The sequence below is a fragment of the Vigna umbellata genome, chromosome 8 (assembly GCF_029865625.1).
Source record: "Vigna umbellata cultivar VRB3 chromosome 8, Vumbellata_1.0, whole genome shotgun sequence".
Lineage (NCBI taxonomy): Eukaryota > Viridiplantae > Streptophyta > Magnoliopsida > Fabales > Fabaceae > Vigna > Vigna umbellata.
The window spans coordinates 31620819-31634656 of NC_142172.1; the positions used below are offsets into that span (position 1 = coordinate 31620819).

The following is a 13838-nucleotide window of genomic DNA, read 5'->3' on the forward strand; positions in this document are numbered from 1 at the left end:
TGAGTATAATTTACTCTTTTACTTTTTATTATGAAAACTGAGATAGAACAAAAATCGAAAAAAAAAAGAGAGGATTGGGCAAAAGTACACAACAGAAAGAAACCAAGAAAAAGAAACATTTGATGGAACACAGCTTCTCAATCAATCCCTTGTCAATTGTTATGAACTTTCATGTAGGATCCTCATGGACCTAGAAATAGAATAATCCTTCTTGTGAACCATGGAGAAAGCAAGATGCAGACTCTCAATTAGTGGACCAACAACATGAATGTTCCTTCCTGGTAACAACTATTGGAAATCCATTAAAATCCCCAAATAAAGATAATCTAATACTTAAAAAGAGCAAAGAGTAATTAGGCGACATTACAAATTGACATCATTACGTTTGTGAGGCAGCAGCTCCAATGAATTATTTAGTCTTAGCAAAGTCACAGCATACATTGGAATGTAAGGCAGCCACGTATTAGTTTAATACAATCTGTGACCAGGGTTTAACAAAGTTAAAATAAAGAATGTAGGGAAGAAAACAAATGAAACAAGAAGGGTACCATATGCGAGGACAAAAGACAGCCAATATTAAGCCAGGCTAATTATTTGGTTTTGTGAGACACTTAAATCAAATTATATCATTAGTTCCTTACTATTATAACTTAAGCAAATATATTTATAAAGCATACCCTATACAAATATAATCCGTTGTAGACAATACTGAGATCAAAGTTACCGAATTGCAGGATGAAGCTACATTGCAAAGTATCTAAGAGTAGGAATACTTCTTCAATTTTATTGTTGTTTTGAGGATCTATAGTCCTGCAAGATTGTATGAAGAAAACCATGAACTATGAAGCACTAATACTTCAATTTGCTTCTCATGCATTTGTATCTACTACATATCAGATATTGATACTTCACCAATACACATAGGTGAAGTATCTAAAACTATGAAGCACCAAAACTTCAATTTGCTTCACATATCAAATACTAATATCAAGCACTTCACCAATATGTACTAATAAAATCATCATTTTGTGAAAATCTAATACAACTATATGGAACACATAAAAATGCATAATATATAAAACGATAACGATAAAATAAATCTTGAAGAAAAAATAGTTGAACCTTCAATCCCATTATTTGTACTCAATAAATTCCAGTCTTCCCTTCTCACATTCATGGAGGTTTTATTCAACAAATAGTTGAACTCGAGTATGAATAAACATGAGTTCCTTATTAAAAAGGAAACAACCCAGTTGATTGATTCCCAGAAGTGTCCACTGGTAGCAGCTCTCTTTCATAATGTGGAAAAATGCATCTAAAGGTAATCATGCATAGTTGGCAAAAATCTATCATGACCTAACAGTGAACTCTTAAGCATGTGGCCCGAACTATCACGCGTGTGGTCCATGTCTGAGATAATAGAAGGTGACTAAACACCTATGGACAAGTTGATTTCCATGTTGTCTATAAGTCTGACTTTCCCAAACCATGCAGCGATGCAAAAGACAACAGGACCCTTGATCTGTTCCACTTTTTCCAAATTATTTTGATCAACAATCTGCAGGAATTCGTATGTAGTTGCACTAAGAATACCATCTATTATTCATAAATTCTACTTCTGTACTGTTTTGGCTTCATTCAAGGATTTGTTGAATCCAAATATATTTTAATAATACATACGTCATTGCCAAAGTAACTCTGGCCTTAATTCATTAATTATGCACTTTCAAATTAAGCACAGGACAGAAAAGTATTTTGCATCTTACCTCAGCATAATCAATCCTTCCACCGGCCTCAGCAATACATTGTATGACCAAATTGCTCAACTTCTCACAACGCACTTCACCATCTTCTGCTGCAGATTTAGCTTTTAACAAAGATTTATTTATTGAAAGTGCCTGAAAAGGATTGAAATAAATCTCTCTAGATAGAAGGCAAAGTATACTAAGAATTTGTTAAGGCTTAGTGCAGCTGAAAGTGAAGTGGATGATGAGAAAAGAAAAGCTCTGGAACATAATCTTTACATATTCTTTCAAGATGCTTTACAGTTAAATGTCACTGCTGGTTTTGAGCAGTTAAAAATGATTGGTTAAACAAAATACCTTTTCCCTCTCTTCAGGTGAAAGGTGCACATTACGTGAACTCATTGCCAGGCCATCACTCTCACGTGTTATTTCAGCACCGATCACTTTTATGGAAAAATCAAGATCTCGAACCTACAAAAAATCATTAATCAGTCAGTGTATGAACCAACATCTAAAACAGCAGTAAGCATAGCATAAACAAATTTGGTTGACAATGCTAACTTCATAGATTTTTCATTAATGACTGACATTGTTCCCTGAGAACTAGGTACGATATTAACGTTAACGTGTCATAATTCAGTTACCAATCTATTTAGGTATGATATGCATAAATTGTCATTTACCCTGTTTAAACAAAAAAATATTATTTTTTTCCCAATAAATCAAAACAGAAAAGCTCTGAGAAATTGGTTACCATCCTCTGAATAACTCTCAACTGCTGATAATCCTTTTTCCCGAACACAGCCACATCCGGTTCCACAATGTTGAACAATTTGGTCACTATAGTAGCCACCCCTCTGAAGAAAATGGGCCTACTCTTCCCACACAATCCCACTTCTAGCTTCTCAACCCTCACCCAAGTCTCGTGCCCCGACCCATCACCATCAACGCAAGACGCCGCCGGGCCACCTCCCTCACCCGCCACGTCAGCACTATTATGTCCATAATCATACAGATTGTGGGGGTGGAAGACGACGTCGACGCCGCCGGGCAGCGCGGCGAGTTTGCGGAGGTCGCCTTGGAAATCGGAGGGGTAGGTGGAGAGGTCCTCGGAGGGCGCGAACTGGCCCGGGTTGACGTAGATGGAGACGGCGACCACGTCGCAGAGGGAGCGGGCCTGGGAGACGAGAGAGAGGTGGCCGGCGTGGAGGAAGCCCATGGTGGGGACAAACCCAATTAGCTTGCCTTGGGCCCGCATGGAGCGAGACCAGTTTCGCATCTCGTTCTTGTCAGAGATCAACTTTGGGGTTGTTGTGGCCATTCCAATCCGAATGAAATGGAAACAATGAATGAGTTTTTCTTGGGAAAAACTAACTAGAACGATGATTGGGACGGCTGAAACAAATAACACTACAGAAAGGAGTAAGGTTTTGGTGCAATGAATTTGAGAGTGTTTTTAAATGTTAAGAATGATTGTTTTGTCTTTGGACCGCGATATTCCAACAACGGATTTTTAACACTATTTTGACAATGCCACGTGTCGCCACCTCATTGGTTCGTTTAAAATTTTTTTTTTAAAACCTATGACCGTAACCCTTATTTTGAGTGAAAATCCTAAAATACCCCTTTCCCTTTCTCTGTTCCATTGCAAACGAAGGTCCGTTCTCTTGATAGGTCGAAGGTCGCGTTTCGTCTCGCTTCGTTCCATTTGCATCGTGTTGTCTCCGGCCAGTTTGGTGTCCTGTTATCGTGCGGAATGGCAAGTTCCGGTGACGATTGTCCGACGACTAAGGTAAGTGGTTTTCCATTCCATGTCGTAGCTTGGTTATTCGGTTTGGGCATGTCGTAGCATGGTTATTTGATTTGGGTTAATGTTTGGGGTTCGTATCGTTGGGTTGTGGTGCTTGGGTTATTGGGTTTCGTTGTTTTGATGATTTGATTTTGGTTTATGCAGTTGAGTATTCGTCACTCTTTTTCGACAAAGTATATATGTACTTTGAACGAACGGTTAACAAAGGAGCATCGATCATTGATTGCGACAACTCCATTTGCTTGGTTTTTAGATGTCAATGTCAATGTTAAAGTAGGTAGAAATATACTGAGTGAGTTATTGGGTAAGTGGGACGACTATAGTAGTGGTTTTTTAGTTGGGAATAAAGTTTTGAATATAAATGAAAATGATATTTATTTAGGGTTGGGACTGAGTACAGATGGTGCAAACATTAACTTAAAGGAAGAGCTGGGCAATAGTGAATGTGTGAAATACATAGGCAAAGGAACAAAGGAATTGAATTCAATATACAAAATTCTAATGCGAAAACAAAAGAAGAAGATTCCTTGTTCTCATTTTTGTAGCCTTTACCTCCTGGTAGGGATAAGTGAGATTTTATTTCCAAAACGTAGCGGGAAAGTGTTTCCCGTAATGTTTAATCTTGTTGACAACTTAAGTGCTTTGGGTAGTTATTGTTGGGGTAGTGTAGTTTATCGTTTTCTGTTACATAGTTTGTGCAAAGCTTCAAAAGGCTTGAAGAAAGGCAAAGGTATTTCAAACGTTTACGTCGACGGTTGTGTGTACATGCTGCAGGTAATTAATAGTAGGTTTAATTGCTTCCTTTGTCCCCAGTTTGGTTGAATTGTGTCAAATTCATCCTCATTTTTAAAAAAGTTTCATTGTCGTCCTCACGTGGTATAAAGTTAGTCAAAAGTTGGTGCCCTTTAGAGTTGTTGATGTGTTGATGAGCTTAGGTTTAGAAATAGGTGGTTTAGAGATTCCCTTTGATGAAGTAGTTGGTGGATTGGTTGGTGAAAGTTTCAAATCAAAAACCATCAGTTTGAAGGACTTGACAGACATGTTTAATGTCATTGTTGATGATAAAAACATTGAAGTCGATGTAGTGTGTAGGTTATATATATTAGTTTGTTTGGTTGTTTTCTATTTCCCTAGGAAATCAAGGCATGTTTGTAACATGCCTTTTGGAGTGTTAGATGACTTAGACCGTTTGTGTCTATATGATTGGTGCACCGGTGTACATAAACACATTGTAGAGAATTTAAATAAATGTAAGAAGAAAATTATGGGAGCAGGTATCCCCCAGTCAGTCACTCTCAGTGGCAATGTGGCAGTGTTGCAGGTAATATGATATTTAGTTCACTATTTTGATGTAGTGCAGAACATTGTGAATTATGTTTGATGAAATAATTTTATGATATTTTAGGCTTGGGCGGTTGAGAGACTTTCTTTGCATGGTCATCCTTCGCACCGGTTTTTCCCGCGCATAATGAGATGGTTCCCGTTTAAATCAAGGACCGAAAAAATTGAAAATATTTTTATGACCGGAGATGTAAGTGTTTTGTTTTTCGTTATTTTGTATGTTAAAATGGATTGTCTATTTTGTCTGAATTTGTTGTGTGCTATTGGTGCAGTTAAATATGGAGTGGTATATACAAAATGAAGATCGTCATAGGCCGGAAATCCGTGCAGCTTTCAACATGGATGACGGAGGAATGAGTGAAGGATCCTTGGGTGAAGGATCCAAGGTTGACAAAGACGATGATGAAGACGAAAGCTCTGATGACGGGGCATGGGAAGCAGGTACGGAGGAGAGATTGAGGAAAAATAACGAACATATCAGAGCATTGAATGCCAAGATTGGAGTTCTGACTAGGGAGCTATTTGAAATTTATCAAACTCCAATCTTTCATGAAGAAGATGCATGTGGCACTGATGAAGAGGTTGGGGGTGGAGTTGATGAAGGACATGGAGTTGGAGGTGAGGAGAATGCTGAAGTTGGGGGAGAAGAAGAAGGTGATGGACATGGAGTTGGAGGTGAGGAGAATGCTGAAGTTGGGGGAGAAGAAGAAGGTGATGGAAATGAAGTTGATGACCCCCTAGGTGCACATGCTGAAGTAAGAGGGGATGATGAAACTGTTGGTAACATTAATTTTATTGAAATAGATGATGATGCTGATGAAGAAGAACGGGAGGTCGTGCCATTGGCTATACCCCCATTGCGGAGTTTTGTTGGTGATCCAAGCACTAGTGTTGATGTAAACCAATTGTATACAGCAGTCAGCATCAGAGAGATTTACGTACACAGGTATATGGTATGAATTGTAGTTGTGGTTGAGGAATATGTATTGTTTGTGATTGACTAATATTTGTATGTTTAGGGTTGTAAGCGAAATAATTGGCCAAAGCTTGAGCACGACTTCAATTTATACTTTGGCCCCAATGAAACACGTTGATAACATGGTTAGTATTGTCACATTTGGTTGTGTTTCATGTTTTAGTCTATGTTAGTAATGTGAAATTTTTTTATTGTGTAGGTGGTGTTGTTTGCTTCTACGATCTTTATGTACTTTGAGAAAAGGTTGTGCGGTGTTGTTAAGAGGATTCATTTTAGTCCGTTATACTCGGTAAATAGAATTTGATATTGTATCATATTTATGATTGAAGAAAGTATTTTTGATCGATTTTTTATTGATGATTTTGAAATTGTCCACAGCACCATATTCTTACAGATTATAGGAGACGTCCACAGAATCGCCATGTATTCACGCTTCATAACTATAACAGTTATTTGCGTTCCGATCATTTTCGACTTGAAGAATTACCCACAGTGGACTTTGTGAGTAACCTTGAATTTGCAAATTTTGTCGACTTTTGGTTGTAAATGTGTTACTGAAATTGTTTAAATTTTTTGTAGTTGTTTCTGCCATTTGTCCACGATGATCATTGGTGGTGTTATTCAGTGAAATTGAGGTCAATGGAGATTTTTGTGATTGATTCATTGGGGAAGGGGATTAGAGACCGCAAAAGGATAGACACAGCCGTTGTAAGATTCGACATCTTTCATTGTTGATTACCGTGTGATTATGACATAACCCTGTATTGTTTAACTATTTATTGTATTTGTTAACTGGTAGGCTGAAAATATGGCACGGTTATTTTGCATCCTGATGAATACACCGGAAGGTAGTATTGGTCCTTTGACAGTTAAACAAGCAAATATCCCATCCCAACCAAACTTGTAAGTTTCTTCAATTGTACTGCCGGATTATATTGTGATGTATATGGGCAAAAGTAATCTGATGTTGTCGGTATATTATTTCAGACATGATTGTGGAGTAATAATGTTGAACGCAATGGAAATCTGGGATGGAGATGAAAAATACAACGGGAAAAGCATGCCTGAATATACAACTGTAAGTTGGAACTGTGTGTTTGATAATATTCTTGTATGTCCTGGTTTCTAATGTGGAAAATGTTGGTTTCAGGAGGAGCTGCTTGGGATTAGAAAGAAATATGTGTGTGACTGGATCCTGGACAACGACAACATTAGAAGAATGGAAGCCCTACAGCTATACGGCATTGTCTAGGATTGCTAAGAAATTATCAAATTTTGACATGTATAAGATGCTCAAATATGTACCTAATGTTATTTGACAATTTTGACATGTATAAGCTGTTCAAATATGTACCTAATGTTATTTGACAATGTACAGTATGTGTTTGTAATAAGATTAGTGGTTGGATTTCGAAATGAATTGTTTTTACTTTGCGTTTGTGTTTGTTATAATGACAAAATTAGGGATTGAAAAATGAACGCAGCATTATAATAAAAATTTGAAAAGTACGAGACCATTTTCACTAAAATTAATGGTAATTAATGGGAAGGATTTGATCAACTTCTGAGTGGGGAGATGGGTGTTGGTCATTGATGTGAACGGAAGAAGCGTGGAGTGACCCGTAATGAGTAGGGGGACCAAGTAGTGCAAGGAATGAGTGAGAGTGCTGAAAAAAGGCTCTGGTAATCGTTTACAGCACCCCTATAAACGATTACCCGAGATGAATTGCAAATTTGTACAGAAAGTCCAACACAAGTACTCAGTCAGGTGAACAGGGGTCACCATTGGGAAAAAAACTGACTTTTATGCTAATCTGCACCTGTCTGAGGCACGTGCAGGTGTTCCAGTGGTGGGAGAGGGTGGCTGGTGATGTGATGTGAGTCCAAGGAGGGTGGGGAGACCCCTCATGAGTTGGAGGAGCAAGCTGTGCAAGGAATGAGTGAGAGTGCTGAAAAAAGGGTCTGGTAATCGTTTACAGCACCCCTGTAAACGATTACCCGAGAGAAAATGCCAATTTGTACAGAAAGTCCAACACAGGTACTCAGTCAGATGAACAGGGGTCACCATTGGGAAAAAAACTGAGTTTTAGGCACTTCTACACCTGTCTGAGGCTTGTGCAGGTGTTCCATTGGTGGGAGAGGGTGGATGGTGATGTGATGTGAGTCCAAAGAGGGTGGGGAGACCCCTCATGAGTTGGGGGAGCAACCTGTGCAAGGGATGAGTGAGGGTGTTCAAAAAAGGGTCTGGTAATCGTTTACAGCACCCCTGTAAACGATTACCCGAGAGAAATTGGGAATTTGTACAGAAAGTCCAACACAGGTACTCAGTCAGATGAACAAGGGTCACCATTGGGAAAAAAACTGACTTTTATGCTAATCTGCACCTGTCTGAGGCATGTGCAGGTGTTCCAGTGGTGGGAGAGGGTGGCTGGTGATGTGATGTGAGTCCAAGGAGGGTGGGGAGACCCCTCATGAGTTGGAGGAGCAAGCTGTGCAAGGAATGAGTGAGAGTGCTGAAAAAAGGGTCTGGTAATCGTTTACAGCACCCCTGTAAACGATTACCCGAGAGAAATTGGGAATTTGTACAGAAAGTCCAACACAGGTACTCAGTCAGATGAACAGGGGTCACCATTCGAAAAAAAACTGACTTTTAGGCACTTCTGCACCTGTCTGAGGCTTGTGCAGGTGTTCCATTGGTGGGAGAGGGTGGATGGTGATGTGATGTGAGTCCAAAGAGGGTGGGGAGACCCCTCATGAGTTGGGGGAGCAACCTTTGCAAGGGATGAGTGAGGGTGTTCAAAAAAGGGTCTGGTAATCGTTTACAGCACCCCTGTAAACGATTACCCGAGAGAAATTGGGAATTTGTACAGAAAGTCCAACACAGGTACTCAGTCAGATGAACAGGGGTCACCATTGGGAAAAAAACTGACTTTTATGCTAATCTGCACCTGTCTGAGGCATGTGCAGGTGTTCCAGTGGTGGGAGAGGGTGACTGGTGATGTGATGTGAGTCCAAGGAGGATGGGGAGACCCCTCATGAGTTGGAGGAGCAAGCTGTGCAAGGAATGAGTTAGAGTGCTGAAAAAAGGGTCTGGTAATCGTTTACAGCACCCCTGTAAACGATTACCCGAGAGAAATTGAGAATTTGTACAGAAAGTCCAACACAGGTACTCAGTCAGATGAACAGGGGTCACCATTCGAAAAAAAACTGACTTTTAGGCACTTCTGCACCTGTCTGAGGCTTGTGCAGGTGTTCCATTGGTGGGAGAGGGTGGATGGTGATGTGATGTGAGTCCAAAGAGGGTGGGGAGACCCCTCATGAGTTGGGGGAGCAACATATATATATACATATATACATATATACATATATATATACATATATACATATATATATACTATACATATATGTATATATATATATATATATATATATATATATATATATACTTAAGTTCATAACAGGATGTCAAGAAAGAACTATGCTTAATCGAACGCTCATTTCGAAATGCAAATGCTCGTCCTGGAGTAGGATTCTTCTCAATTGAAAGAATCCAATTCTAACCAAGTTCACTAAGAAAACCGAACGGTCTAAGACTATTCAGTAACGAACATACACTATCTTAGGGGAATTTCATATTCAGAATTCATATATAATCAAATTCATTTCTTAACGTATAACTTCAAAACTTTACACAGTCATAACATAATCAATTTTTCATACTTCATATAGTTCAAACATCTCAACCATCATACAACATATTCATTCAGTCAATCCAACGAACGCACATACATCGCATAATCATACAAATTAAATTAAATAAGCTATAGGATGCGGTTTGTCTGACTAAAATTTTTCTAACCTCAACGTTCAATCAACTCTTCAAACCAAAACAAACGACAAACAAACTGGTTCAGAATGATACTATGAGCTCATGCAACTAGGAGTTGGTTTGCATGTGCCAGGAAACGAACGACTAAAGGCGAGAAAACTTACCAGTTCAGAACTCGAAACTGATCGATTCAGAATGAAGCTTAGCACGCCGGAAACGCTTCTACGGTGCCTGAATGGTGATCGGAGAAGAGAAAAGGTAAGATTTCTTAGAGAGAAGGGAGAGTTTTCTAGTGAGAAGGAGGAGAAAATGAGAAGTTCAGAGTTTTGGGGAAGAAGGATGCATGCAGAGTGAGTGGAACGGGGTTTTCAGAAAATCAGTTTTGCTTCCCACGTTAAAACAAACGTCCGCTCACCTGTTAACACCTGCCTTCCACATTCTGATTACCAAATCCTCGTTGCTTGACACCTGACGTCCGTTCAGAAGGGTTTTGGATGCGTTTTTAATGGTTCTGACAATAACAGTTTATTATTAATTTAAAATATAAAATGTCTAAAATTTGATTATCATATTAAATATAGTTTAATTTAATAATATAAATTTGTTTATATATTATTTTATATAGATTAAAAACTTAATCTATAAAAAATATCTCTGTTTTTAAAATATTTTTATTTTGACAATTATCTAGTTTAATATAGGTTTAATTGCTTCCTTTGTCCCCAGTTTGGTTGAATTGTGTCAAATTCATCCTCATTTTTAAAAAAGTTTCATTGTCGTCCTCACGTGGTATAAAAGTGTCAATTGAATCCAAACATAGAAAAAATTTGTGTCAAAGTAGTCATTTTTCCTATATATCTGTGTCTTCCTTTCATATGTCACTTCTCTGGAGCTATGAAAAGCCTTAAATTGGATAAGGTAAAATGAATATCTGTACTTGATTGTATGAAAGGAAGACACAGAGATATAGGAAAAATGACTACTTTGACACAAATTTTTTCTATGTTTGGATTCAATTGACACTTTTACACCACGTGAGGACGACAATGAAACTTTTACACCACGTGAGGACGACAATGAAACTTTTACACCACGTGAGGACGACAATGAAACTTTTTTAAAAATGAGGATGAATTTGACACAATTCAACCAAACTGGGAACAAAGGAAACAATTAAACCTTTAATATAAAGGTTCTCATCCTTCTGCTCTTCTCTTCTTACTTTTGTTTTCTAAATTCTCTTTTATATATATATATATATATATATATATATATATATATATATAAAATCAATTTTATTAAGTTACAAAAATAAATACTGATTATTGTAATATAATTACAATATAATAAAATTTAGTTTTTTAAATATATAATTATTTTAGTATAAATTTAATAACATTATTTTATTTAAATAATATTAACTTTTAAGAGACAGAGCGTTTATTTATTTATTCCATATTATATATATATATATTTGAAGTAGTTAACTAAACAGTAATTTAGTTTTTATAATGCAAGATATAGATAATTTAGTTAATTATTCTCAATCTATTCTTATTACGAGATAACTTTTTTTTTAATTTTAGTAGAATTTTTTATTTTCATGAAAGGTTTTTCAAAAATGTCTTAAATATATATATATATATATATATATATATATATATATATATATATATATATATATATAAAGTAAAATTATATTTTATAACTGTTTTCTTATATAAATACTTTTATCCTTTTATTTTTACAATTATAATTAATTTTATTATGTTACAAAAGTAATTACCGATTCTTGTAATATAATTACAATATAATAAAATTTAGTTTAGGTTTAGTGATTAGGGTTTAGGATTATGGGTTTAGAGTTTAGGGTCAATGTTTGGATTTAGTGTCTGGGTTTACGATGGAGGGTTGAGGATCAAGGGTCGAGCGTCGAGCATCTAGCGTCAAGAGTCAAGGGTTTAGCGTTAGGGTTGAGGGTGGAGGGTAGAGGGTTGAGGGTCGAACGTCGAGCATCGATGGTCGAGGGTCGAGCGTCATGAGTTGGAGGTCGAGGATTGGGTGACGGGGGCGGGTGACGGGGGCGGGGTACGGGGATGGGCTACGATTGACGGGGGACGGGAGACAAGGGTTAAGGGTCGAGGGTCGAGGGTTGAGAGTCGAGGATCGATGGTTGAGGGTTGAGGGTCGACGGTCGAGGGCACTGAGAGTCGAGGGTCGATGGACGAGGGTGGAAGGTGGAGGGTCAAGGGTTTATTTAGGGTTTAGCGTGAGGGTTTAATGTTTATTGTTTAATGGTTAAGGTTTGGTGTTTAGGGTTTAGGGTTTGGTGTTTAGAGGTTAGGGTTTAGGCTTTAGTGTTTGGGTATCAAGGTTTTAGGGTTTAAGGTTTGAGTTTAGAGTTAGAGTTTACAGCTAGGGTTAGGGTTTAGGGTTTATGGTTTAGGATTTAGGGTCAGGGTTTGGGTTTAGTGTTAGGGTTTACGGTGGAGGGTTGAGGACTGAGGGTTGAGGGTTAAGGGTCGAGGGTCGAGGTTCAAGGGTCGAAGGCCGAGGGCACCGAGAGTCAAGGGTCGATGGTTGAGGACTGAGGGTCGATGGTGGAGGGTCGAGGGTCGAGAGTTTATTGTTAGGGTTTAGGGTTTAGCATGAGGGTTTAAGGTTTACTGTTTAATGGTTAGAGATTAGGGTTTACGATTTAGTATTTAGGGTTTAGGTTTAGTGTTTGGGTATAAGAGTTTTAGGGTTTAAGGTTTGATGTTTAGTGACTAGAGTTTAGGATTAGGGGTTTAGAATTAGGAGTTTAGGGTTTAGGGTCAGGGTTTAGGTTTAGTGTCAGTGTTTATGGTGGATGATTGAGGATAGAAGGTCGATGGTCGAGGGTCAAGGGACGAGGGTCGAGGGTCGAGGGTCGAGTGTTTAGCGTTAAGATTGAGGGTCAAGGGTCGAATGTCGAGGGTCGAGGGTCGAGTGTCGAGCGTCGAGGATCGAGGGTCGAGGGTCGAGGATCGAGGGTCGAACGTTGAGCTTCAAAAGGACCTTGGGTTGAGCTTTTAGGGCCGCCGAGGATCCAGGGTCGAGGGTCGACAAAGACGAGGGTCGAGGGCCGAGCGTCGATGGTCAAGGATCGAGGGTCAAGGTTCGAGGGTCGAGCGTCGAGGGTCAAGAGTCGAGGATCGAGCGTTGAGCTTCGAAAGCACCTTAGGTCCCGCCAAGGGTCAAGGGTCAAAGGTCGAGGGCCGAGTACCAAGTACCGAGGGTTGGATGTTGAGGATCGAGGGCCGAGGGTCGGGGCCAAGTGCCGTGGGTCGAGGGTCGAGGGTCGAGGGCCGAGGGCCGAGGGCCGAGGGTCGAGGGTCGAGCGTTGAGCTTCGGAAGCACCTTGGGTCGAGCTTCTAGGGCCGCCGAGGGTCAAGGGTCAAGGGCCGAGCGCCAAGGGTAAGGCGTCAAGGGCCAAGGGCCGAGTGTCGAGGGCCAAGGGCGAAAGGCCGATGGACGAGGCTTGAGGGTCGAGTGTGGAAAGCACCTTAGGTCGAGCTTCAAGGGCTGCCGAGGGTCAAGGGTCGAGGGCCGAGCGACGAGGGTCGGGCGACGAGGGTCGGGCATCGAGGGCTGAGGATTGAGTGTCAAGTTTGGAGGGTCGAGGGTCGACGACTGAGGGTCGAGTTTCGAGGGTCGACAGACGAGGGACGAGGGTGTGCCCAAGGTCGAGGGTCAAGGTCGAGTTTCGAGGGCTGAGGGTCGATGGCCGAGGATCGAGTGTCGAGGGCTGAGGATCGAGTGTCGAGGGTCGAGGGCCGAGGGTCGAGGGTCGAGGGTCGAGGGTCGAGGGTCGAGGGTCGAGGGTCGACGGTCGAGGGTCGAGGGTCGAGGGTCGAGGGTCGAGGGTCGACGGTCGAGGGTCGAGGGTCGAGGGTCGAGGGTCGAGGGTCGAGGGTCGAGGGCTAAGCGCCGAGGATCGACGAGGGTCGAGGGTCGAGAGTCGAGGGTCGAGTGCCGAGGGTAGATGGTCGAGGGTCGAGTTTAGAGGGTCGATGGTCGAGGGTCGAGGGTCGAGGGTCAAGGATCGAGGATCGAGCGTCGAGGGTCGAGGATCGAGGGACAAGGGTCGAGGGTTGAGTTTCGAGGATCGAGGGT

General features: G+C 40.4%; 2 protein-coding genes across 11 annotated transcripts; one reads left to right on the forward strand and one right to left on the reverse strand.

Annotated features, from left to right (window-relative positions):
• LOC148194463 (pantoate--beta-alanine ligase-like) lies at positions 1-3376 on the reverse strand. Of its 10 annotated transcripts, none has more exons than XR_015781664.1 (6): positions 2500-3198; positions 2103-2216; positions 1767-1898; positions 1123-1558; positions 384-478; positions 1-278 (listed from the first exon to the last, which is right to left on the reverse strand). XR_015781664.1 is itself a non-coding variant. In XM_088097019.1 (4 exons), the coding sequence occupies exons 1-4, from the start codon at positions 3064-3066 to the stop codon at positions 464-466; spliced, it is 828 nt and encodes a 275-aa protein (XP_087953145.1). In that variant the 5' UTR covers positions 3067-3376; the 3' UTR covers positions 1-463. The 10 variants fall into 10 exon arrangements, 2 of the variants coding, with proteins under 2 accessions (XP_087953145.1, XP_087953144.1); XR_015781663.1 differs by having other exon boundaries at positions 1-288; XR_015781662.1 differs by having other exon boundaries at positions 1-288; positions 368-478.
• A 1730-nt stretch (positions 3377-5106) lies between these two features.
• On the forward strand, positions 5107-6361 carry LOC148194464 (uncharacterized). The gene is made up of 2 exons (XM_088097020.1): positions 5107-6161; positions 6251-6361. Exon 1 carries the CDS (start codon positions 5175-5177, stop codon positions 5853-5855), a length of 681 nt encoding a protein of 226 aa, XP_087953146.1. The 5' UTR covers positions 5107-5174; the 3' UTR covers positions 5856-6161; positions 6251-6361.
• The last annotated feature ends 7477 nt before the right edge of the window (positions 6362-13838 follow it).

Coding starts and splice junctions, on each gene's coding strand:
- LOC148194463 (XM_088097018.1), bottom strand. CDS start 3,066: ATGGCCACAACAACCCCAAAGTTGATCTCTGACAAGAACGAGATGCGA. Junction 1,899..2,102: donor CACCTGAAGAGAGGGAAAAG/GTATTTTGTTTA, acceptor AATCCTTTTCAG/GCACTTTCAATAAATAAATC. Junction 1,559..1,766: donor GAAGGATTGATTATGCTGAG/GTAAGATGCAAA, acceptor GAATTCCTGCAG/ATTGTTGATCAAAATAATTT.
- LOC148194464 (XM_088097020.1), top strand. CDS start 5,175: ATGGAGTGGTATATACAAAATGAAGATCGTCATAGGCCGGAAATCCGT.